This window comes from Scomber scombrus, chromosome 16 (assembly GCF_963691925.1).
Source record: "Scomber scombrus chromosome 16, fScoSco1.1, whole genome shotgun sequence".
Classification (NCBI taxonomy): domain Eukaryota; kingdom Metazoa; phylum Chordata; class Actinopteri; order Scombriformes; family Scombridae; genus Scomber; species Scomber scombrus.
In genome coordinates this window covers 1,647,178-1,669,863 of record NC_084985.1, presented here as the reverse complement: position 1 = coordinate 1,669,863, position 22,686 = coordinate 1,647,178, and the positions used below count along the sequence as shown (strand labels likewise).

General features: G+C 42.8%; 2 protein-coding genes and 1 gene segment (V, D, J or C); 2 read left to right on the top strand and 1 right to left on the bottom strand.

Moving 5' to 3' along the window:
* LOC133996245 (immunoglobulin kappa light chain-like) overlaps positions 1 to 22,686 on the top strand; it is a 630,565-nt gene that overhangs the window by 454,292 nt on the left and 153,587 nt on the right. The gene's annotated exons all lie outside the window — the stretch shown is intronic.
* LOC133996249 (Ig kappa chain V-III region MOPC 63-like) overlaps positions 1 to 22,686 on the bottom strand; it is a 630,498-nt gene that overhangs the window by 455,997 nt on the left and 151,815 nt on the right.
* LOC133996211 (glutamate receptor ionotropic, kainate 5-like) overlaps positions 6,173 to 22,686 on the top strand; it is an 88,938-nt gene continuing 72,424 nt past the window's right edge. Inside the window, 1 exon segment of the mRNA XM_062435790.1 lies at positions 6,173 to 6,281. Within this exon segment, the coding sequence (XP_062291774.1) occupies positions 6,173 to 6,281 (109 nt within the window).

Below are 22,686 nucleotides of genomic sequence, written 5' to 3'. Positions count from 1 at the left end.
CCTCCCATATATAACGTGTGTAGTGTACAGTAGGAATCAGCAGCATCAGCGGTGCAGGCGATGCATGAAATGAACTCAGTAACCAAGCGGATGCCTTCAGGGAGCAACAAGCAACCTGCGAACATCTGGACCAGATGTTCATAAGTTATTCCAATCAGTCACCTGCAGGGCGAAGAGAGACGGGTTAGTAACAGATGATGGTCCAGGTGTGACCAGGGGCAGATGTTAGGAGATGACAAGATCCGGGGCTGAAGTTTAATTTAACCCTTTCATACTGTTCAGGGGCACATTTGACCCATTTTACATTTGAGAACTGTGAAAATACTCCAGGACCATATGAGTCTTTTCCCCTCCATTAATAAATAGAATAAACTCTGACATCTTCATTAAAGGATTAATCAAACATGAATTAATGACTGATGGTGAATTTATGAATGTGAATTGGTGCAGATACTAGATCTCCAGAAGCAGAACGAGTTGTACCACTTCCTGTCACCTCAAAGGTAATTAACCAATGGTGATGCAGCGCTGTGAAACCTGCACGTATGACGGTTTTTTTCTGCAGCAAAATTAGTAAATCTTTTATAGTTTTATGGTAATTTTTGCCTTTTTGCATTCAATTTATTTGTATTCACTTTAAATTTGGGAGATTTTGCTCAATTCTCTCCTGCTGTTGTCTTTCTAACATCACTCACACCTTCTCTCTCTTCAGTCTCGTTGAATATCGTAATATTCTCAGCGTCGTGTTTCCCGCCTCTTTCTGACCCTTCCCCGTCCTTCCTTCTTTCCTTTCTTCCTTCTGTCCATCCTTCCTTCCTTCCTGCCCCTTCTCTTTTTCTTTCCTCCCCCCTACCTTCGTCCCTTCCTTCTTCCTCCCTCCTTTCCTTCCTTCCTCCCTTCCTTCCTCCTTCATTCCTCCCTCCTTTCCGTCCTTCCCTCCATCCTTCCCTCCTCCCTCCCTCCTTTCCTTCCTTCTTCCTCCCTCATTTCCTTCCTTCCTCCCTTCCTTCCTCCTTCATTCCTCCCTCCTTTCCTTCCTTCCTTCCTTCCTTCTTCCTTCCTCCCTCCCTCCCTCCCTCCATCCCTCCTACCTTCCTTTTTTCTTTCCTCCGTCCTCCCTTCCTTCCTTCCTTGCCTTCCTCCCTTCCTTCTTTCCTTCCTTCTTCCTCCCTTCCATCCTCCCTCCTTTCCTTCCTTCTTCCTCCCTTCCTTCCTTGACTCGAGGACAACAGGAGGGTTAATAGAGTCGCGGCTGTGATTAGCCTCGGAGCCGCCTCGGTCAGAATCAGCTGACATGAAACCACTTCCTCATTAATTGTTATCATCATGTGTTTGTTTCTGCCTGCAGACGTTTCTCATTTCCTGTCTCGAGTTTTTCTTTCTGTCTAATTGTATCTGTTGCTCTGCGTCTCTTTTTTCTCTCCCTGTCAGTTTAATTCATTCACTTTGTCGACGTGATTGGTGGTAAACAAGATGTTTTGGAGGCTGAGTTGAGGCTTTTTTCTTCTTCTAAAGGATTAAAAAATGATATTCGAGAGCAGCTTTGAAAACTTTATGAGAATAAAAGTGAATAAAAAATGCAAATAAAACTTTAGATTTTGTTCATCCCTAGTTTCTCTCTCAGTTATCAGACTGATGAAGGAGGAAGGAAAGGAGGAAGGAAGGAAGAAGGAAGGAAGGAAGGAAGGAAGGAAGAAAGGAAGGAAGGAAAGAAGGAAGGAGGGAGGGAGGGAGAAAGGAAAAGAGGAAGGAAAGAAAGAAGGACAGAGGAAAGATGGGAGGAAGGGAGGGAGGAAAGAAGGAAGGAAGTTGGACGGAGGGAGGAAGGAAAAGAGGAAGGGAGGAAGGAAGGAAACAAGGACAGAGGAAAGAAGGGAGAGAGGAAGGAAGGAAGGAATAAAGGAAGGAAGGACAGAAGGAAAGAAGGAGGGAGGGAGGAAGGAAGGAAGAAAGGAAGAAAGGAGGGAGGGAGGAAGGAAAGAGAGAAGGAGGGAGGAAAGATGGAAGGGATGGAGGAAAGAAGGATGGAGGAAAGAATGAAGGAAGGAAGGTAGGATGGAGGGAGGGAGGGAGGGAGGAAAAAAGGAAAGAGGGGGGGCGGAAGGAAAAGAGGAAGGGAGGAAGGAAGGAAAGAAGGAAGGAGGGAGGGAGGAAGGAAGGAAGAAAGGAAGTAAGGAGGGAGGGAGGAAGGAAAGAGAGAAGGAGGGAGGAAAGATGGAAGGGAGGGAGGAAAGAAGGATGGAGGAAAGAATGAAGGAAGGAAGGTAGGGTGGAGGGAGGGAGGGAGGAAAAAAGGAAAGAGGGGGGGCGGAAGGAAAAGAGGAAGGGAGGAAGGAAGGAAAGAAGGAGAGAGGGAGGACAGACGGAAGGAAGGAAGGAAGGAAGGAACAGTCAAAACAGACGGGGTCAATTTGAATCAGTTTGTTATCAGCGTGTCTGCAGGTCTCCATAGTTTCTACTTCCTGTCCGAGGAGGAGGAAGTGAGACAGCGATGACATTATTTCTGCAGTTCTGACTCGCTGCTCATTCGAGGGCAACAGATAATAATCAGTATTTGTAATAATGATCAGTCATTTATCATCATCATCACGTAATAACAGACAGTATCTGCTCTTCATCTCTCCGCCGTCTCGCCAATTTAAAATTCCATTTGGGAGAAAAACTCATTTAAATTCATGCAGGACGTCTCATCGGCGGGGCGGAGATAAAAACACTTAGCGAGGGGCGGGGAAGAGAAACCCGAGCGTGGTTGTTTTTTGTTTTTTTTAAAGGAGGATGATGAGAGAAATATAACTCGACCCATTCGCAAAGAGATGAAGAAAGCGTTAGATGTTTGACGGGTGTTGCTTCAAGATGCAAAACACACATAAACACTCACACACACACACACACGAGTTTGTACAGCTATCATTGTGAGGACCTTGCATTGACTTCCATTCATTGTGAACATTCTGATCCAAACCTTAACCAGAACCTCCAAAATTACGTTTAACCTCATTATGACTGAGTTTGGTCCCCATGAAGTAAAAAAAACACGTTCACACACACACATACACACAAGTTTGCACAGCTATCATTGTGAGGACCTTGCATTGACTTCCATTCATTGTGAACATTCTGATCCAAACCTTAACCAGAACCTCCAGAATTACTTTAGCCTCATTATGACTGAGTTTGGTCCCCATGAAGTAACAAAAACACGTTCACACACACACACACACACACACACACACACACACACACACACAAGTTTGCACAGCTATCATTGTGAGGACCTTGCATTGACTTCCATTCATTGTGAACATTCTGATCCAAACCTTAACCAGAACCTCCAAAATTACGTTTAACCTCATTATGACAGAGTTTGGTCCCCATGAAGTAACAAAAACACTTTGACACATACACACAAGTTTGCACAGCTATCATTGTGAGGACACTGCATTGACTGAACCTTAAACAGGACCTTATAAATGACATTTAGCCTCATTAGGGCTGAGTTTGGTCTCCATGGAGATTACTGGTCTCAATAATACAATACAAGTTTATCCTGGAAAATGTCCCAGTAAGGTAACAAAACCATACACAAAAGTTTGCACAGCTATCTTTGTGAGGACCTTGCATTGACGTTCTGATCCAAACCTTGACCAGAACCTCCAAAATTACATTTAGCCTCATTATGACCGAGTTTAGTCCCCATGACAACTATTGGTCCCCATGAAGTAACACAAACACATTCACACACTCACACAGGTTTGCACAGCTATCTTTGTGAGGACCTTGCATTAACCAAACCCTAACCAGGGCCTAACTGATTTTGGTCCCCATGACGACTACTGGTCCTGACAAAAACACACACACACAAGTTTGTACAGCTATCTTTGTGAGGACCTTGCATTGACTTCCATTCATTGTGGACACTCAAACCCAAACCGTAACCAGAACCTCAGGAATGACGTTTTTCAGCATTAGGACTAGGTTTGGTTCCCATGACGACTACTGGTCTCTAATACAACACAAGACAAATTTATCATGAAAACGGTCCCAGTGAGGTAACAAAAACACATTCACGCACATACACACACACACACACACACACACACACACACACACACACACACACACACACACACACACACACACACACACACGCACACACATAGACGGTCAGATCCAAACCTTAACCAGGACCCTGGAAATTATGTTGGGACCAGTAGTCGTCATGCCTCCCCATGAGGACTACTGGTCCCAACATAATTTCAATGCAAGACAAGTTTATACTGGAAAAGGTCCCAGTGAGGTAACAAACACACACACACACACACACACACACACACACACACACACACACACACACACACACACACACACACACATACACACATCTGCTAATGAAAAAGATCTCGCTTCAGTCGCTTTAATCTACTTTGAAGATTTGGACTGGTTTCGTCATGCTCGCTCGCTCGGCCATTTTAATCTTTCTCTCTGCAACATGTGATAGCCTCTTGATCTCTCACACTTTTTGTTCTCTAATATTTTCTGTCAAGCTTTCTCCTTTTTTCTCTCTCGCTCTCCTCTGTCTGGTTTCTCTCTGTCTCCTCTCACATCTTTTACCCTCCTCCTCATTTTGTCTCTCTACTTTTGCTTTTCTCTTTTTCTCTTTTTCTCTTATTATTTCAGCTGAACTCTCTCTGTCTCTCTCTCTCTCTTTCAAAAGTCGAAGTCACGACAGTTTCGCAGAGCCGTGCTATGACGACCCCGCTCACGTTGAGTAGGTACTTTTTTATAATGGAAAAGGTTCCTGGAAGCGTATCGAGTCGAGGCGAGTCGTGCTGGAACTGTGTCGTGGAAAAGCGCCATAAGTGTCATTTAATGTAAAAAAAAGAAAGAAAGAAAAAAGCAGTAGTTAAGTTTAAGTTTTCAGCTGTAACAGGTTTAATGTGGATAATGTAGAAAAGATGCATTTTCAAACTCACTCTTTATTATCTGTATATCATGCATCTTATTCCTGGTGAGTCTATTTCTGACAGCGTGCATCATCGGAGAGTTTATGTGCTAATAAATCTAATTTACTGGATGTGGACGAACCAGCCAGATTTCATTTCAACCCTTCATGGATGATCATGTTGCTGTTTCTGTCTAATAAAATGACATGATAGCAAGCTGAGGAGCTCATAAAGAGCATTAGAGTCGAGTTTATACCCCGCTGTGTGTTTATGTAACATGTGTAGTGATGTCCAGCTGAGAGATCTGTATGTTTAACCCTCCTGTTGTCCTCGAGTCAAGGAAGGAAGGGAGGGAGGAAGGGAGGAAGGAAGGAAGGAAGGAAGGAAGGCAGGAAGGAAGGAAGGAAGGAAGGCAGGAAGGAAGGAAGGAAGGGAGGGAGGAAGGAAGAAGGAAGGAAAGGAAGGAAGGGATGAAAGGAGGGAGGGAGGAAGAAGGAAGGAAGGAAGGAAGGAAGGAAGGAAGGAAGGAATAAAAGGAGGGAAGGAAGGAAAGGAGGGAGGACGGAAGGAAGGAAGGAAGAAAAGGAGGGAAGGAAGGAAGGAAGGAAAGGAGGGCGGAAAGGAGGAAGAAGGAAGGAAAGGAGGGAGGGAAGAAAGAAGGAAGGAAGGAAGGGAGGGAGGAAGAAGGAAGGAAAGGAGGAAGGAAGGAAAGAAGGACAGAGGAAAGAAGGGAGGAAGGGAGGAGGAAGGAATGAAGGAGGAAAGAAGGAAGGAAGGAAGGTAGGATGGAGGGAGGAAAAAAGGAAAGAGGGAGGGACAAAGGAAAAGAGGAAGGAAGGAAAAAAGGACAGAGGAAAGAAGGAAGGGAGGATGGAGGGAGGAAGGACAGAAGGAAGGAAGAAAGGGGGATGGACGGTAAGAAGGAAGGGAGGAAAGAGAGAAGGAGGGAGGGAGGACAGAGGGAAGGAAGGAAGGGAGGAAAGAAGAAACAGTCAAAACAGACGGGGTCACTTTGACCCGGGAGGACGACAGGAAGGTTAATGTTTTGTGTGGCAGCTTTTTAATTCAGCAGTGTTGTGATATTATCTGAGGAACACTTCTACATACGACGTGATTCTGTCCACTATGATACGATAAGTGATTTTTTTTTAAAGTGTAATGACTGTTTCTGTCCTGCAGGTGGCGGTACAGGCAGCCAGCAGACCATTCTCCATGAGGAGCAGTGGAAGATGCCGGCTCTGCCAGCACTGCTGCTGTCGATTAACGTCGCCGTCCTGCTGCTGACCATGGCACCGCTCTCCTTCTGCCAGGCCAACACGCTCTCTGCCGTCCGCATGGGTGAGTGTCCGCAATGTGACCAGGAAGTTACTGGACTGTTCTGGGTTTCAGGAGAATGGGGCTGGTTGTCATTTATTAGATATTTGGTCCCTAGAGGGCGCTGTAAAAAAAGTGTTGGTACTGAAAATGTCAGAATAGTCAGATGTTACTAACGAGACCTTTGACATTGAGGTTAATGGACGTTTATGTTCAAATGTAAATATCAGCTTTTTAGTGTTTCTCTTCTTTTACACAAAGACTTTATAATAAAAAATCATTATCATTAGAAAGTATGAAGAGAGAGCGATAGTTTGGACAATAGTGTTGGTTTTTCTTAGCTACTTTTCTTGTTAGCTTTGCTGATAGCAGAAACGTCCAGTTGGGGATGTTTATCATTTTCTCTTCAGGGTTGGTTGTCACATGCTGTTATATACATAATTGGTGTTTTAATTTAGGATTTATTTAGCAGGGGCATTGATCAGTACTTATTGGTCTTGACTCAGGACTTGTTGATCAATGTCTTGACACTTGAGTTGAGACTTTTTCTGCTCATTATTTATGACTTGAAACAAGACTTCCTGACTTCAGGCTTCTTTTGATTAGATTTTATTAATTCATGCTTGCAGTAGAGGAAATGGAAAACTTTAACAACAGAGAGAACATAAAATAGAAACTTTTCACATGAACATAAAACCAGATTGAAAAAAATAGTGTTTACATAATGTAACAACATTGTTAAAACAGTCAGTGGAGCTCAGACTCTGATTTAAACATGTTCAAATGTTTAAAGACACTCGATTGATTGAACAGTCTGACTGCTGTGTGCAGAGTTGAGTTTCTCTGCTGGTTTATTTTGGTTTCTTAGCATCCTCTGACGGTATTTGTTGCTCTTGAACTCAGTTTCTCACATGAGTCACTGTCAGTCGGAGCCTCTTGAAGTCTGAAAGCTGAGAGTAGAGCAGCTTCACATGCTGTTAGACAATCTGAAAACCATTTTATCTGAAGCTCAGTAAAACTCGCTCCTTTTTAAAAGTGTCATTATTTACCCTGAATCCCTAAAAAAGAAACACGCACGCTCTGTCTTCTCTCAGCTGTTAGCAGATAAAAACTCCCTCTGTATCACCTCTACTTCTGATACAGCTCTCTCTCTCTCTCCTCACTCCTCCGTCTTTTGCCAGTTTTTTTCTAACTCTCTCCTGGTGTTTCCTTGTCGGGTTTTGTGTCTCCTCTCACTTCCCGCTGCTGTCTTGTTTGCCATCTTGATTCCTCTCTCACATTATCTCTCTTTGCTTTGTTTGTTTTCTTTTTACGAGCCCCTCGAGGGTTCAGCTTTGTCTCCGCTGCTCCGCTCACTAGCTCAGTGTTCCCATTTCTCCTTCTCCTCCTTCTGCTTCTTCTTCTTCTTCTTCTTCTTCTTCTTCTTCTTCTTCTTCTTCTTCTTCTTCTTCTTCTTCTTCTTCTTCTTCTTCTTTCTCTTCTTCTTCTTCTCCTTCTACTTATTCTTCTTCTTTGTCTTCTTCTTCTCCTTCTTCTCCTCTTCTTCTTCTCCTTCTTCTCTTTCTCCTTCTCCTCTTCTTCTTCTCCTTCTCCTTCTTCTCCTCTTCTTCTTCTTCTCCTTCTCCTTCTTCTCCTCTTCTTCTTCTTCTTTCTCTTCTTCTTCTCCTTCTACTTCTTCTTCTCCTTCTTCTACTTATTCTTCTTCTTTGTCTTCTTCTTCTCCTTCTTCTCTTCTTCTTCTCCCTCTTCTCTTTCTCCTTCTCCTCTTCTTCTTCTTCTTCTCCTTCTCCTTCTTCTCCTCTTCTTCTTAGTCTTCTTCTTCTTCTTCTTCTTCTTCTTCTTCTTCTTCGTCTTCTTCTTCTTCTTCTTCTTCTTCTTCTTCTTCTTCTTCTTCTTCTTCTTCTTCTCCTTCTTCTTCTTCTCCTTCTTCGTCTTCTTCTTCTTCTCCTTCTTCTCCTCTTCTTCTTCTTCTTCTTCTCCTTCTCCTTCTTCTTCTTCTCCTTCTTCTTCATCTTCATCTTCTTCTTCTCCTCTTCTTCTTTTCCTTCTTCTCCTCCTTCTTCTCCTTTTCCTTCTTCTCCTCCTTCTTCTTCTTCTCCTTCTTCTTCTTCTTCTCCTTCGTCTTCTTCTCCTTCTTCTTCTTCCCTTTCTCCTTCTTCCCCTTCTTCTTCTTCTTCTTCCCTCCTCGTTTTTGTTTCCATCTCTTGTCAGATCATTTGTAAGAGCAAATAAACTCAGTAGAAACTGGATCAGGGAGCGTCTCCTTCATGATTCCCAGCGAGGCCCGAGCTCCTCTTTGCTTCCCGTCCCGCCGAGGAAGATTAACTCCAATGAAAGATGTTGGAATTAAAGGTTCAGCTCCCTCCTTGCAGCTGATAAAGGAGAAGGAGTATTTCCTATTATTATTCAGTCTGCATCACGGCCAAATGATGAGACAAACACTTTGTAGTCATTTCTCATTCGCAGGTTAATTTTAGTGCTCGTTACATTTATTTATCTAGTCGGATAAAACACATTAATTAACATTTCTAACGTTCAAACATGTCGGCGTCGGCCAGCTGGCTCGTTCTCAGCTGCAGTCTGTTGCAGAGATGAAACCAGCGAAGTGATGCTGAATGATGACACAGAAAGAAGACGACATGATGCTGTAAAGATGAAACTAAGATACCAAGACAGTATAAACAAACCATGCAGAGCAAATATTAGTACAATAATACAACATTATACATTAATCTTTACATGATGCAGTTATACAAAACATCACTGATCACAGACATGCAGAGAAACAGCTTGGGATTTCTACACTGTTGATATAATAAAAGCAAAAAAAAAAAAATTATGTTTTAACCTTTGTGTCGTCATCCGGGGTCAAATTGACCCCGTCTGTTTTGACTGTTCCTTCTTTCCTCCCTTCCTTCCTTCCTTCCGTCTGTCCTCCCTCCCTCCTTCTCTCCTTCTGTCCTTCCTTCCTCCCTCCCTCCCTCCTTCTTTACATCCCTCCTTCCTTCCTTCTTTCCTTCCTTCCTTCTTTCCTTCCTCCCTTCCTTCTTTCCTCCCTCCCTCCTTATCGTCTTTCTTTCCTCGCCATTACCTTCCTTCTTTCCTCTGTCCTTCTTTCCTTCCTTACCCCCTTCCTCTTTTCCTTTCTACCTCCCTCTCTCCTTCCTTCTTTCCTCCCTTCCTCCCTTCCCTCCTTTCCTTCCTTCTTCCTCCCTCCTTTCCTTCCTTCTTCCCTCCTTCCTTTCTCCCTCCCTCCTTTCCTTCCTTCCTTCCTTCCTCCCTCCTTTCCTTCCTTCTTCCTCCCTTCCTTCCTTCTTCCTCCCTTCCATCCTTCCTTCCTTCCTCCCTCCCTTCCTTCTTCCTCCCTTCCTTCCTTGACTCGAGGACAACAAGAGGGTTAAAAAAAGACACATTCTCCCATTCTCCTTGTCAAAACCTGGTGCCTACATTACCCACAATGCAACTCTACAGCCAACAGTTTGATCCGAGGTTCGGGTCTGTTATGTTAGAAGCATCATTGTTAATAGCACCTTTTACAAGAATCATCAGCTAAGAAATGAGCAGACAGACAGCACACAAGAAGATGTTACTACATAATAAAGAGTTTATTATATAGATGAACAACAGGAAACGAGTCTTAACACTATAAATAGGCCTCGTAATTAAGGCTGGGTATCATTTAAAAAATCATGATACCAATACCAGTCCAAGTACCCTTTAAAATGATACTGATACCAACTATGTCTGAGCAATAAGTCTATATTATATCGATATCGTGATATTTTATAGATGTCATCTATAGATTTTGAATATCGTCAAATGGAATAAGTGTCTCTTCGGTAACACTTTACTTAAAGGTATCGTCATAACTTTTACATGACACAATCATGAACGTGTCATAAACATTAATGACTGTCATTAAGTGTCATTCGGTTTTTGTAATGACAAGTTGACATTAATCAAAGTGACATTACCAGAAAATGTCTTTGTCATGACAACTTGACATTAACGAAATATGCACCTTATTTTTGTGTTTATGGCAAGTTGATATAATGGTTATTATAGTTAGATGTGCAAGGTTACAGACCAATTCTAGCACTTGGTCATAGATGTTTGACAGGAAACCCAAAACTGACTCTCATGACATCATTATGACATTATGACACCTCAAGTAAAGTGGTAGCATTTTGATTTGTCATTAACATATCATGAAGGAGTCAAGTTGTCATAATAAGAACATCCCAAACAAATTCAATGCCAAGTTGTTGCGTAAATATTTTATGAAAGTTCCGATAGTCATCCCTACAATATTATCAACATATCGATATCGAGGTATTTGGTCAAAAACATTGTGATATTTTGATCTGCCCATATCACCGAGCCCTAATACCAACTGATTACTTTATTAGATACCAATCATCATTATCATTATTGTTAGAGATGTTTAATGATGCAGCTCATACGTCAGTGGAGAGAGTAGACAGGAGTCCAGGATGTCTTGTGTTGAAAAGGTTTATTTACTTGATGAAGGAGAAATGAGCGAATGATCAGTACACGTTATGTTCTGATGCTCCCTTAAAATCTGAAGTTTCTGTCCTCCGGGTCTTTAAACCACACATATAGACTTTAAACCACACAGATAGACTTTAAACCACACAGGTAGACTTTAAACCACACAGATAGACTTTAAACCACACTTATAGACTTTAAACCACACAGATAGACTTTAAACCACACAGGTAGACTTTAAACCACACAGATAGACTTTAAACCACACTTATAGACTTTAAACCACACATATAGACTTTAAACCCCACATATAGACTTTAAACCTCACATATAGACTTTAAACCTCACATATAGACTTTAAACCACACATATAGACTTTAAACCTCACAGATAGACTTTAAACCACACATACAGACTTTAAACCTCACTTATAGACTTTAAACCACACAGATAGACTTCAAACCTCACATATAGACTTTAAACCACACAGATAGACTTTAAACCACACTTATAGACTTTAAACCACACATATAGACTTTAAACCTCACATATAGACTTTAAACCACACATATAGACTTCAAACCTCACATATAGACTTTAAACCTCACATATAGACTTCAAACCACACATATAGACTTTAAACCACACTTATAGACTTTAAACCTCACAGATAGACTTCAAACCACACATATAGACTTTAAACCACACATATAGACTTTAAACCTCACAGGTAGACTTTAAACCACACAGATAGACTTTAAACCACACAGATAATAACACAGGTTGAGCCATGCACCAATATGGGCAGATCCAAAACATCTACAATATACGGAATTTAGTCTACTGGTCTATAGACAAAACATCGCTTAGACCTCACTCAGGACCTTTGTCCTCCATCCAACACGATATCAAACCTCTGACTCCATTTTCCTTTTATCCCGTTCATACATCAACATATCTGACCTCGGCTGCTATAGCAACACTATCAGAACGCCTCCTGTTTTCCCCAAAAGGAGCAGACTCACTGCTTACCACTATCTCAAGGGGAGACAGTGTCTAAACTCAACATTTGGTGTGGCCTTGCTATGACCCAGTGCATCCCAATGATGGAGAATCTCCTAACAATTATTATTATCTTACCAGAAGTAACATTGTGTGACACGTTGGCTTTGTGACACAGAGCTGTTTTCCACTTATACATTTTTTCTCAATGTGCAAGCAAATGTCTAATCATATTATATTATGTTCCTGTTTTTTCCAGATACAAGTTTTCCATATTTTTGTGCCCTTGCTTTTATCTGGTGTAACAGGCGTGTAGTGTTTAGACACGCTTTAGAGCATTTAGGTGGCATCTTGGCTGCTGAACCCAATAATCTTCTAATGTTTTGCTCAAAGCAGATTTGTGTAAACATTTACTGGATCAAATATTGTATCAAATATGTCAGTAAGTCTCCACAAAAAGGGAAAATTAAGCTCCCATAAAACATTTCTCTTCCAACAACCAACAGTCTGTTTGCTTAAATCCAGGCAGACATGTGATTCGTCTGTATTCAGGTGTGCCACATTTCCCTTTTAACTGCTTCTGTCTCTTCAGGTGGCGGAAAAATCTCATTTAGTTCCCCTCCAACACACACAGCCAGAGCCACAGTTTCAAGGTTCACCATTCAGTCCCCGGGAAAATAAAAGGCAACGCTGTGTGAAGTGTTTTTTTGAGGTTGTGGAAGATGGAAAGTGCCAGCAGTCAAACGTTGGTACAGACTGTCCCGCGGTGGGAACTGTACAGCAGATTTAACAGCCGCCGTGGCAGATAACCAAACTTCACCCAGAGTTTCTGCTCGGCCGCTGAAATCTGGCTCAGAGTTTGGAGTGTACTTCCTGCTGAGGGTTTTTACATCCATCTGTCCAGTTTACTGTGAGACTGTGTTAGGAAGCAGGAGGCATTGTGATCCAGAGCTGTGACTAAAGACTAACTTACTTAAAACTTTGTTTAACCCTCCTGTTGTCCTCGAGTCAAGGAAGGGAGGATGGGAGGAAGGAAGGAAGGGAGGAAAGGAGGGAGGGAGGAAAGGAGGGAGCAAGAAGGATAGATAGATGTAAATTTTATTGATCCTATTGGGGAAATTTAAGGAAGGAAGGGAGGAAGGAAAGGAGGGAGGAAGGGAAGAAAGAAAAGAAAGAAGGGAGGAAGGAAGGAAGGAAGGAAGGAAGGAAGGAAGGAAGGAAAGTGAGACTGTGTTAGGAAGCAGGTGGCATTGAGTATTTTCAACATTGGTTTTTTTACTTAAAGCTTTGTTTAATCCTCCTGTTGTCCTCGAGTCAAGGAAGGGAGGATGGGAGGGAGGAAGGGAGGGAGGAAAGAAAGAAGGGAGGAAAGAAGGACAGAGGAAAGGAGGAAGGTAGGGGGAGGAACAAAAGAGAGAAGGAGGAAGGGAGGAAGGAAAGGAAGAAAGAAAAGAAGGAAGGGAGGAAGGAAAGGAAATAAGGAAGGAAGGGAGGAAAGAAAGGAAGGAAGGGAGGGAGGAAAGGAGGAAGGGAGGAAGAAGGAAGGAAAGGATGGAGGGAAGAAGGGAGGAAGGGACGAAGGAAAGGAAAGGAAGGATGGAAGGGGGGAAGAAGGGAGGAAGAAGGAAGGAAAGGAAGGAAGAAAGGACGGGAGGAATGAAGGGAGGCAAGAAAAGAAGGAAGGGAGGAAAGGAAGGAAGGAAGGGAGGAAGAAGGAAGGAGGGAGGGAGAAAGAAAAAGAGGAAGGAAGGAAGGAAGGACGGAAGGAAGGAAGGAAGGAACAGTCAAAACAGACGGGGTTACCATGTTTAGTCTGAACTCTGGGCTCCACTATCTGACCTGAGTCAGTAGATCTCAGAGCTCTACTGGGTTTATATTCTACTAACATGTCATTAATGTATTCTGGACCTGAACCAGTCAGTGATTTGTAGACCAGTAGCAGAACTTTAACATCTAAAGATGACTTAGTGAGCTGGTTTCATCGGAGCAGGTTTGAAGCCCAGCGTTGCAGCTTCTGGTTGGTGCCATCTTTTCTGTTTGGAGCCAGGAGCTTCCAGATAAGGAGTGCGATGCTCTGGAAACACGTCCTGCTACCTCGGACCAAAGCTAATACTATCTTACCGGGAACACTGGCTGTGTTCGAAACCGCAAACTACATACTTCTATACTACATACTTCTATACTACATACTTCTATACTACATACTACATACTTCTATACTACATACTTCCATACTACACACTAAAGGACCAGATAGTAAGCAGACCGTTTACACTGTAGTAAACTACACGATTACCCACAATGCCTTTCGTTCCTACCCGAGCTGAAATCAGCTGATTTCATTTTAGCGCTAACTCTGTAAATAAACCACTTTATTGACATTTCTAACCTTTTTAGGCGGGAAAGTAAAGTTTCCCTTTAGATCCACAATGTGAGGCTAATCTGTCCAAATAACACCTGTTTAAAGTTTTTTTTCCTGCGAATTCGGAGCCACTCAAGTTAGCCGTAGCGAGTAACGCATTTCCTGTCATTTTCACAGAATAAAACACCCGTTACTTTTTATTATTAAGGAAACCATAACGATAGAATTGGTGCTTTTATTTTGAAAACAGGAAGCGAACATACCCTCGCTGTAGCTAACGTGATGATCTGTGACGTTTGTATTTTGGGTTTTTTTCAGAAGTTACGTTGCATCTTGGGTAATGTGAGTATGAGTAGTCAGCTCCTGATGCATACTCACACTACATACTTCAAATGACGTCAGAGTTAGTACGAGTAGTAGGAAAGTATGCGGTTTCGAACACAGCCACTGAGTGCTGCACACTTGGGCTCACATTACTTACTTTTGTGAAATTGTGCTAACAGAGCAGGTGTTGAAATGGAATAACATTAAATTCAGTGAAATATTGCGACAATAGTCTCAGTTTGAGTCCCGGAGCCAACTGTCAATCACAGCAGACATCAAAGCTACTGTAAGTGTTCAAATCTTATTAATGGAGCAGTAATATCCTAAATCGCTACCTGCACACTTATTAAAGGGTCTGAATTTAGAGTTTAAGACCAGAAGGACTCATTGAGAACATTGATCAACTCTGTATTTCCAGAGAGGAGTTGAGGCTTTTTGAATGAAAGTCATTTGGAGCATTTAGCAGCTGTAAATGGCCCTTTAAGGTACTTCAGTCTCATTTTGTAATAGCTGCCATTTGATTTACAGAACTAGATATTAATATACTCTTAACCTTTTATCAGGTACACTTATTATTGGGTGAAAATGTTACTGTTCATAACCGAGGTCTCACTTGAAAGGTCACTCTTTACATCTTACAGAATGAGTATAAAAGCTGATTTATGGCCGGTTGCTTTAAACTTCTCATAAGTGTCTCTCTACAGAAATTAAAAAGTTGACATTTTTATTTTGTTTGTTGTCCAGACGGCTTATTTAGTCTTACTAGTAAGATAGCGTTAGCTTTGGTTGGAGGTAGCAGGATGTGTTTCCACCAGCACACTTTATTAGAGAACCTGAGTTTATAGATTAAGACCATAATGACCATAATCACTGAAAAATGATTGCATTTAGCAGCTGTTAATGGCACTTTAAGGTACTTCAACATCACGATGTAGTAGCTGCCATTTGATTTACAGAACTCCATATAAATATATTCTTAACCTTTTATCAGGTACACTTAATATTGGGTAAAAATCAGGGAGGCCAAAATTTCCCAAATGAACATCATACTGCATTGAAGAAGGCTTTAAACTAGCGATTGAGACCATAAACACATTTTGAAAACGTTTACTGAGGTTAGAAATCAAGTGAGAAGTTGGTGAATTCTCCATTGACTTGTATAGAGACGGAAGTCCTTTTGACACCAAAACGGTCGCCCCCTGGTGGCGTTTTTGTAGAATGCAGTTTTAAGTTACTTCCGTGTTGGCCTCATTTCAGAGTACCGGAGCTCCCCGCCTGGTTTGACGATAAAGCAGGGTATGCATTAGGGCGTGGCTACGTGGTGATTGACAGGTTGATTGGTTCACAGGTTCAGGAGGGCGCCTCATGCTCCTCCTGATGCCCATATAAGTAGAATCCGTGCACCTGAAATTTCCAAGATGGCGCTGCTCAGATCCGATACAGTCCACAAACCAATGGGTGACGTCACGGATGTTACGTCCATTTCTTATATACAGTTTATGGTAAAAACGTTACTGTTCATAACCGAGGTCTCATTTATAGTCGGTCGCTCAACAGAAATTAAAAAGTTGCGTGACATTTTGTTGAAAATCATTTTATTCCATCAACAACACTCAGGCTTCAGTTTGTTAATCACAAAACTGCACTACTCATATTTTTAATATTTAGTTGCTATAGTAACAAAAACATAAACTACCATCTTGTGTCTACTTGAACATCTGTTTAAATTGTGTCCTCAGACAATTCAAGTGTTTTAGTAACCATGGAAACAGCCCCCCTCCCCCTCCCCCCACACATACCCTAATTAAAGGCAGCACTTCACATGAGCACACAAAACACTTGACAAAACAACAGCGACTCAGCTTTAATTGTCAATCACAAACCTTTTTAATGAGCGGATTCACACTGAGATACGACCCAGATGACATTAAAGACAACGACTGCAATCAAGGAAGTTTGTGTTCGTGCGTCTCGGGTCTCCGACCGCGTCGCCACGGTGACTCACAGGGCGATAAATCTGAGTCAAACTGCCTGTTAGTGCTCAGGGGAACAGGAGTTAATCACATTTATCAGTGTTATCAGAAGGCAGATTAAAATATATGTGGACAAATGTCAGCTGGAGGACCTACCTGTAGCTTATTGGTTCCCAAACAGGTGTTTATGTTGCTGTCAGGGCTGAAAGTCGTTATTATTTTCATTATTAATCCATCTGCCAGTTATATGCTCAATTAACTGATTAATTGCTGTGCAAAGAAATGTGAAGAAATAGTGAAAAATTATGAAAAAGATGTTCAGTTTACTGTTAAATAAGACAATGAAAAGCTTAAAATATTCAAATTTGAGAAGCTGAAGCAACCAAATATTTAGCCTTTCTACTTAACCTTTGTATCGTCATCCCGGGTCAAATTGACCCCGTCTGTTTTGACTGTTCCTTCCTTCCTCCCTTTCTTCCTTCCTCCCTCCTCCTTTCCTTCCTTCCTTCCTTCCCTCCTTCCTCCTTCCTTTCCTTCCTTCCTTCCTCCCTCCCTCCTTTTTTCCTTCCTTCCTTCCTTCCATCTTTCCTTCCTCCCTTCCTTCCTTCCCTTCTTCCTCCCTCCTTTCCTTCCTTCCGTCTGTCCTTCCTCCCTCCTTCTCTCTTTCTTTCCTCCCCCTACCTTCCTCCCTTCCTTCTTTCCTTCCTTCCGTCTGTCTTTCCTCCCTCCTTCTCTCTTTCTTTCCTTCCTACCTCCTTCCTTCCTTCCTTCCTTCCTTCCAACTTCCTTCTTTCCTTCCTTCCTTCCTTCCTTCCTTCCTTCCTTCCACCTTCCTTCTTTCCTTCCTTCCGTCTGTCCTTTCTACCCCCTTCTCTCTTTTCTTTCCTTCCTCCCTCCCTCCCTCCTTCCTTCCTTCCTTCCTTCCTTCCTAATCTGAGCTGATAAAATGCAGCAGAAGGAAAAACAAATCAGAGAGAATCAATTAAAAACACAAGGATGTTGCTCTGGGTGATTATTACTGAATAAAGCACGAATAATAGTCTGAATTGATCTCAGTGTGAGAATTTGTCGCATTAGCTGCTCTCGTGTTATTATTAATGTAAAACTGGAGACTTACAGTGTTAAAAATCAGCAGAGCATGAAATAAATCTTTAAGTGACATCAGCATGCAGATACCTTCTCCTCGGGCGAGATTAAAAAGTCGAGTCGTGCTCCATAAATATTGAATTGAGGGATTTTAACAATTTAGCAGCATCGGTGTCCTTCAGCTGCAGCTAAAAACCTCCATGAATTATTCCAGCCGCCGCTCTCAGTCATTGTGGAGCGAGTCGTTAGCTTCTGTTCATCATTAAATAACAGACTTTAAGTGGAGGTTTGTCACCAAGGGGAAGCTGGGAGGGTAGCAGGTGAAAATGTCACATTATATTAACTTCCTGTCGTCCTCCCGGGTCAAAGTGACCCCGTCTGTTTGGACTGTTCCTCCTTTCCTTCCATCTGTCCTTCCTCCCTCCTTCTCTCTTTCTTTGCTCCTTCCTCCTTCCATACTTCTTTCCTTATTTCCTCCCTTCTTTCATTCCTCCCTTCCTTTCCTTCTTTCCTTCTTTCCTCCCTCCTTTCCTTCCTTCTTTCTTCCTCCCTTCCTTCCTTCCTCCCTTCCTTTCCTTCTTTCCTTCCTTCTTACTCCCTTCCTTCCTCCTTTCCTTCCTTCTTACTCCCTTCCATCCTTCGTTCCTCCTTCCTTCCCTCCTTCCTTCCTCCCTCCTTTCCTTCCTTCTTCCTTCCTCCCTTCCTTTCCTTCTTTCCTTCCTTCTTACTCCCTTCCCTCCTTCCTTCCTCCCTCCCTTCCCTCCTTCCCTCCTTCTTTCCTTCCCTCCTTCCTTCCTCCCTCCTTTCCTTCCTTCTTCCTTTCCTTCTTTCTTTCTTCCTCCCTTCCTTTCCTTCTTTCCTCCCTTCTTTCATTCCTTCTTTCTTCCTCCTTCTTTCCCTCCTTCCTTCCTCCCTCCATTCCTTCTTTCCTTCTTTCCTCCCTCCTTTCCTTCCTTCTTTCTTTCTCCCTTCCTTCCTTCCTCCCTCTTTTCCTTCCTTCTTCCTTTCTTCCATCCTTCCTTCCTCCCTCCCTCCCTTCCTTCTTCCTTCCTTCCTTCCTTGACTCGAGGACAACAGGAGGGTTAAAAAAAGGCAAACATCTCACTTTGGGGGTGGAATTAAATCGTTTTTGGTTCATTTATTGGAGGAAACTTTATTTTCCTCTTCATTCTGACCTCTGTGAGCCTTTTGAAGCCGCCGGCTCAGCGTCAAACCTTCAGAAACATTACAGACTCTTAAAAGAAGAAAAAGGAAAAAAATTAAAATGTAGACTCGGAGACGGAGAGAGAAGAAGCGGCGAGAGACGATCCACCAGAGAAATGAGAAGTAAACAAATCCTTTGTTGGCCCTCAGCTTTAATCTGGAGGATTTTGCCGTTTGAGGAGAGAAGCCAAGTTTTTACAAACATCCCCGCGGCGCCACTTTAACAAAGTATCTCTGCTGAATGTCTCTCACTCTGCAACTCCAGGTTGTTTTTAATGCTGCTCAATGTTTTAAAATTATCTCTCGTTATAACTCCCAATGTCGGCGGTTCGATTGTGGTTGCAGGTGATGCACTTCTTTATAGCCCAGTTTCTTGTTCCTCTGAACTTTTATTTGTAGAATAAAATAAAAAATTACTTTTAGAAAATGTAATAGGACTTTTTTTCCTGGGAAAGATGTTCACGCTGTAACTGAGCTTTCATTTGAAGCACAGAAAGGTAGAAAATTGCAGTTTATGTATACAGTGTGTGTGTGTGTGTGTGTACATTTATAATACCTTGTGGGGACCAGTAGTCCTCATTGGGACCAAAGTGGCCACAAGTGCCAAACCCCTTATTTGAATAAGAATCCATACTTTACACATGTGGGTACCTGTGTGTGTGTGTGTGTGTGTGTGTGTGTGTGTGTGTGTGTGTGTGTGTGTGTGTGTGTGTGTGCACATTTATTTTACCTTGTGGGGACCAAAGCTGAACAAATCATAATTTCTGTGGTTCCTGGTTAAGGTTCAGGTTAGGCTGTACAAACTGGAGTCAATGTAAGGTCCTAATAAGGATAGCTGCACAAACATGTGTGTGTGTGTGTGTGTGTGTTCACATTTTCGTTACCTTGTGGGGACCAGCAGTCCACATGGTCCTAATTCGACAAAATGTCATTTCTGAGGTTTCCGGTTAAGGTTCAGACTGTAAAAACTGTCAATGCAAGGTCCTAACAAGGATAGCTACACAAACATGTGTGTGTGTGTACATATTTGTTACTTTGTGGGGACCTTTAAGGGACCGAAGTGGCAAAACATCATTTCTGAGGTCATGGTTAGGATTAGACTGTACAAAATGAATGGAGTCAATGAATGAAGGCCCTCACAAGGATAGCTGCACTAAGGTGTGTGTCTGTGTGTGTGTGTGTGTGTGTGTGTGTGTGTGTGTGTGTGTGTGTGTGTGTGTGTGTGTGTGTGTTTTTGTGTGTGTGCACATTTGTGTTACCTTGTGGGGACCAAAGCGGCAAAACATAATTTCTTAGGTCCTGGTTAAGGTTCAGGTTAGGTCCTAACAAGGATAGCTGCACAAACCTGTGTGTGTGTGTGTGTGTGTGTGTGTGTGTGTGTGTGTGTGTGTGTGTGTGTGTGTGTGTGTGTGTGTGTGTTTAAACTGGTCACAAGCCCAAGTACAAGTTTTACAGCATCTCTATTTTTCCGGCTTTTATTGAATTTACATCCCATTTTAATGTCTCTCATTCTCTCGTCTTGTTTTGCCTTTCAAAGGAAACCGGCCACCGGAGGCCTGCAGCCCGACGGAGCGATTTGTTGTTTTCATTCTCCTCTTTGTGTTGTCTGGTTGAATCAGTCGACCGACCCGCGGCCCCCAGACTCCACGCTTCCATGCTCATATCACAGAATGTCAACTACAGCGAGCTCATAGGTGGGAAGTGAAAAGAAAAACCTGTTAGTCAATTTTTTTCTGAAGTTACACCGTCTCCAAGGGGGGAATAGAATCAGCCTGCAGAGCTCCTTCTGCCGGGATAAAAGGGAGTTTTATCTTCGTGTCTCAGGTTAAATTCAGAACAAAAAAACAGCGTTGGTGGTTTCACTCACTCAGCAACCTCTTTACATAAATACAAGATGACATTTGTGCTCCGGTGGGCAGGAAGACGGCAGCCAAGGCCTTCCAACACCCGAGTAAATAATGGCTTCCTGTCGTCCTCCCGGGTCAAACCCCGTCTGTTTTGACTGTTCCTTCTTTACTTCCTTCCGTCTGTCCTTCCTCCCTCCTTCTCTCTTTGTTTCCTTCCTCCCTCCCTCCTTCCTACCTTCCTTCCTTCCTTCCTTCTTTCCTTCCTTCCTTCCTTCCTTCTTTCCTTCCTTCCTTCCTTCCTTCCTTCCTTCCCTCCCTCCCTCCTTCCTCCCTCCCTTCCTTCTTTCCTCCCTCCCTCCTTCTCTCTTTCTTTCCTCACCCCTACCTTCCTCCCTTCCTTTTTTCCTTTCTCCCTCCCTCGTTCCTTCATTCCTCCCTCCTTCCCTCCCTCCTTCCTTCCTTCCTTCCTTCCTTCTTTCCTCCATCCTTCCTTCCCTCCTTCCTCCCCTCCCTTCCTTCTTTCCTCCCTCCCTCCTACCTTCCTTCTTTCCTTCTGTCCTCCGTCCTTCCTTCTTTTCCTTCCTCCCTTCATTCTTTACTTTCCTCCCTTCCTTCCTCCCTCCTTTTCTTCCTTCCTTCCTTCCTTCCTTCCTTCCCTCCTTCCTTCCCTTCCTTCCTTCCTCCTTTCCTTCCTTCTTCCTACCTTCCTTCCTTTACTCGAGGACAACAGGAGGGTTAAATTTGAGTGCAGGGTGGATAAACTGGAAATTCACAGGAATAAAAAAAATAAAACAAATTCATTACAAACAGTAATAAATGGGGTCAGAGCTTCTGCACCTCAACGATCTCTTTCCTAAAATATTCCCGTGCATAAATATTACAAACACAGAACATTTCCTGAGTTTTTCCTCAAAGACAATCACACTGTTGAACTTGGTTGTTGACATGAAAAGTGAAAGTACTTTTGTGGAGAATGGTTAGAAGGAAGGAGGGCTGCTGTGTGTGAAGTGGCGTCAATTTTCGTTTTTTCAATAGTTTGTTGTTCTTATTATTGACCGTCCAACAACAACAACAACGTTATCTGAAGCACTCTCAACCCTTCACACTTTTCTGATGTCAGTCTTGGTAACAACAGTGAGGCCAAACTACTCTAAAGCAATCAGTACTGCACTTCCTTGAAAGTGGACGACTCTAAAGAGACATTTAAAGAAAATGGTTCAAAATCTTCACATTTGTAGTGAAGGTTCACATGAAGAATGGGAGTTGTTTCCATAGTGACAAGTCAGGGATGTTTAAACTTTCATGTCGTCCTCCCGGGTCAAATTCTGTTTTGACTGTTCCTTCTTTCCTCCTTCCTTCCTTCCTTCCTTCCTTCCTTCCCTCTTCCTTCCTTCCTTCCTCCTTTCCTTCCTTCCTCCCTCCTTTCCTTCCTTCTTCCTCCCTCCCTCCCTCCCTCATTTCCTTCCTTCTTCCTTCCTCCCTTCCTTCCTCCTTTCCTTCCTTCTTTCTCCCTTCCTCCTGTCCTTCCTTCCTTCCCTCCTTTCCTTCCTTCTTCCTCCCTTCATTCCTCCTTTCCTTCCTTCTTACTCCCTTCCTTCCTCCCTCCTTTATTTCCTTCTTCCTCCCTCCCTCCCTCATTTCCTTCCTTCTTCCTCCTTCCCATCCTCCCTCCCTCCTTTCCTTCCTCCCTTCCTCCTTTCCTTCCTCCTTCCCATCCTCCCTCCCTCCTTTCCTTCCTCCCTTCCTTCCTTCCTCCTTTCCTTCCTTCTTCCTTCCTCCCTTCCTCTTTTCCTTCCTTCTTCCTTCCTCCCTTCCTTCCTTCCTCCCTTCCTCCTTTCCTTCCTTCTACCTCCTTTCCTTCCTTCTTTCGTCCTCCCTTCCTTCCTTTACTCGAGGACAACAGGATTTTAATATGGAATAAAATCTATAAATAATATTCATAAATATAATAAAAAGATAAAACATTCACAGTCTGGAGCGTTTAGTAGTTGAACTGCAGAGTGAATGAATGATTTAGAATATTTTAGTTTTACAAGCACGTGAAATTTAACGACAACAGAGACAATTCACTAACGAGAAAAAGAAGAGCAGAAGAAGTCGAAGTCGCTGCTTTCTGGAGGATT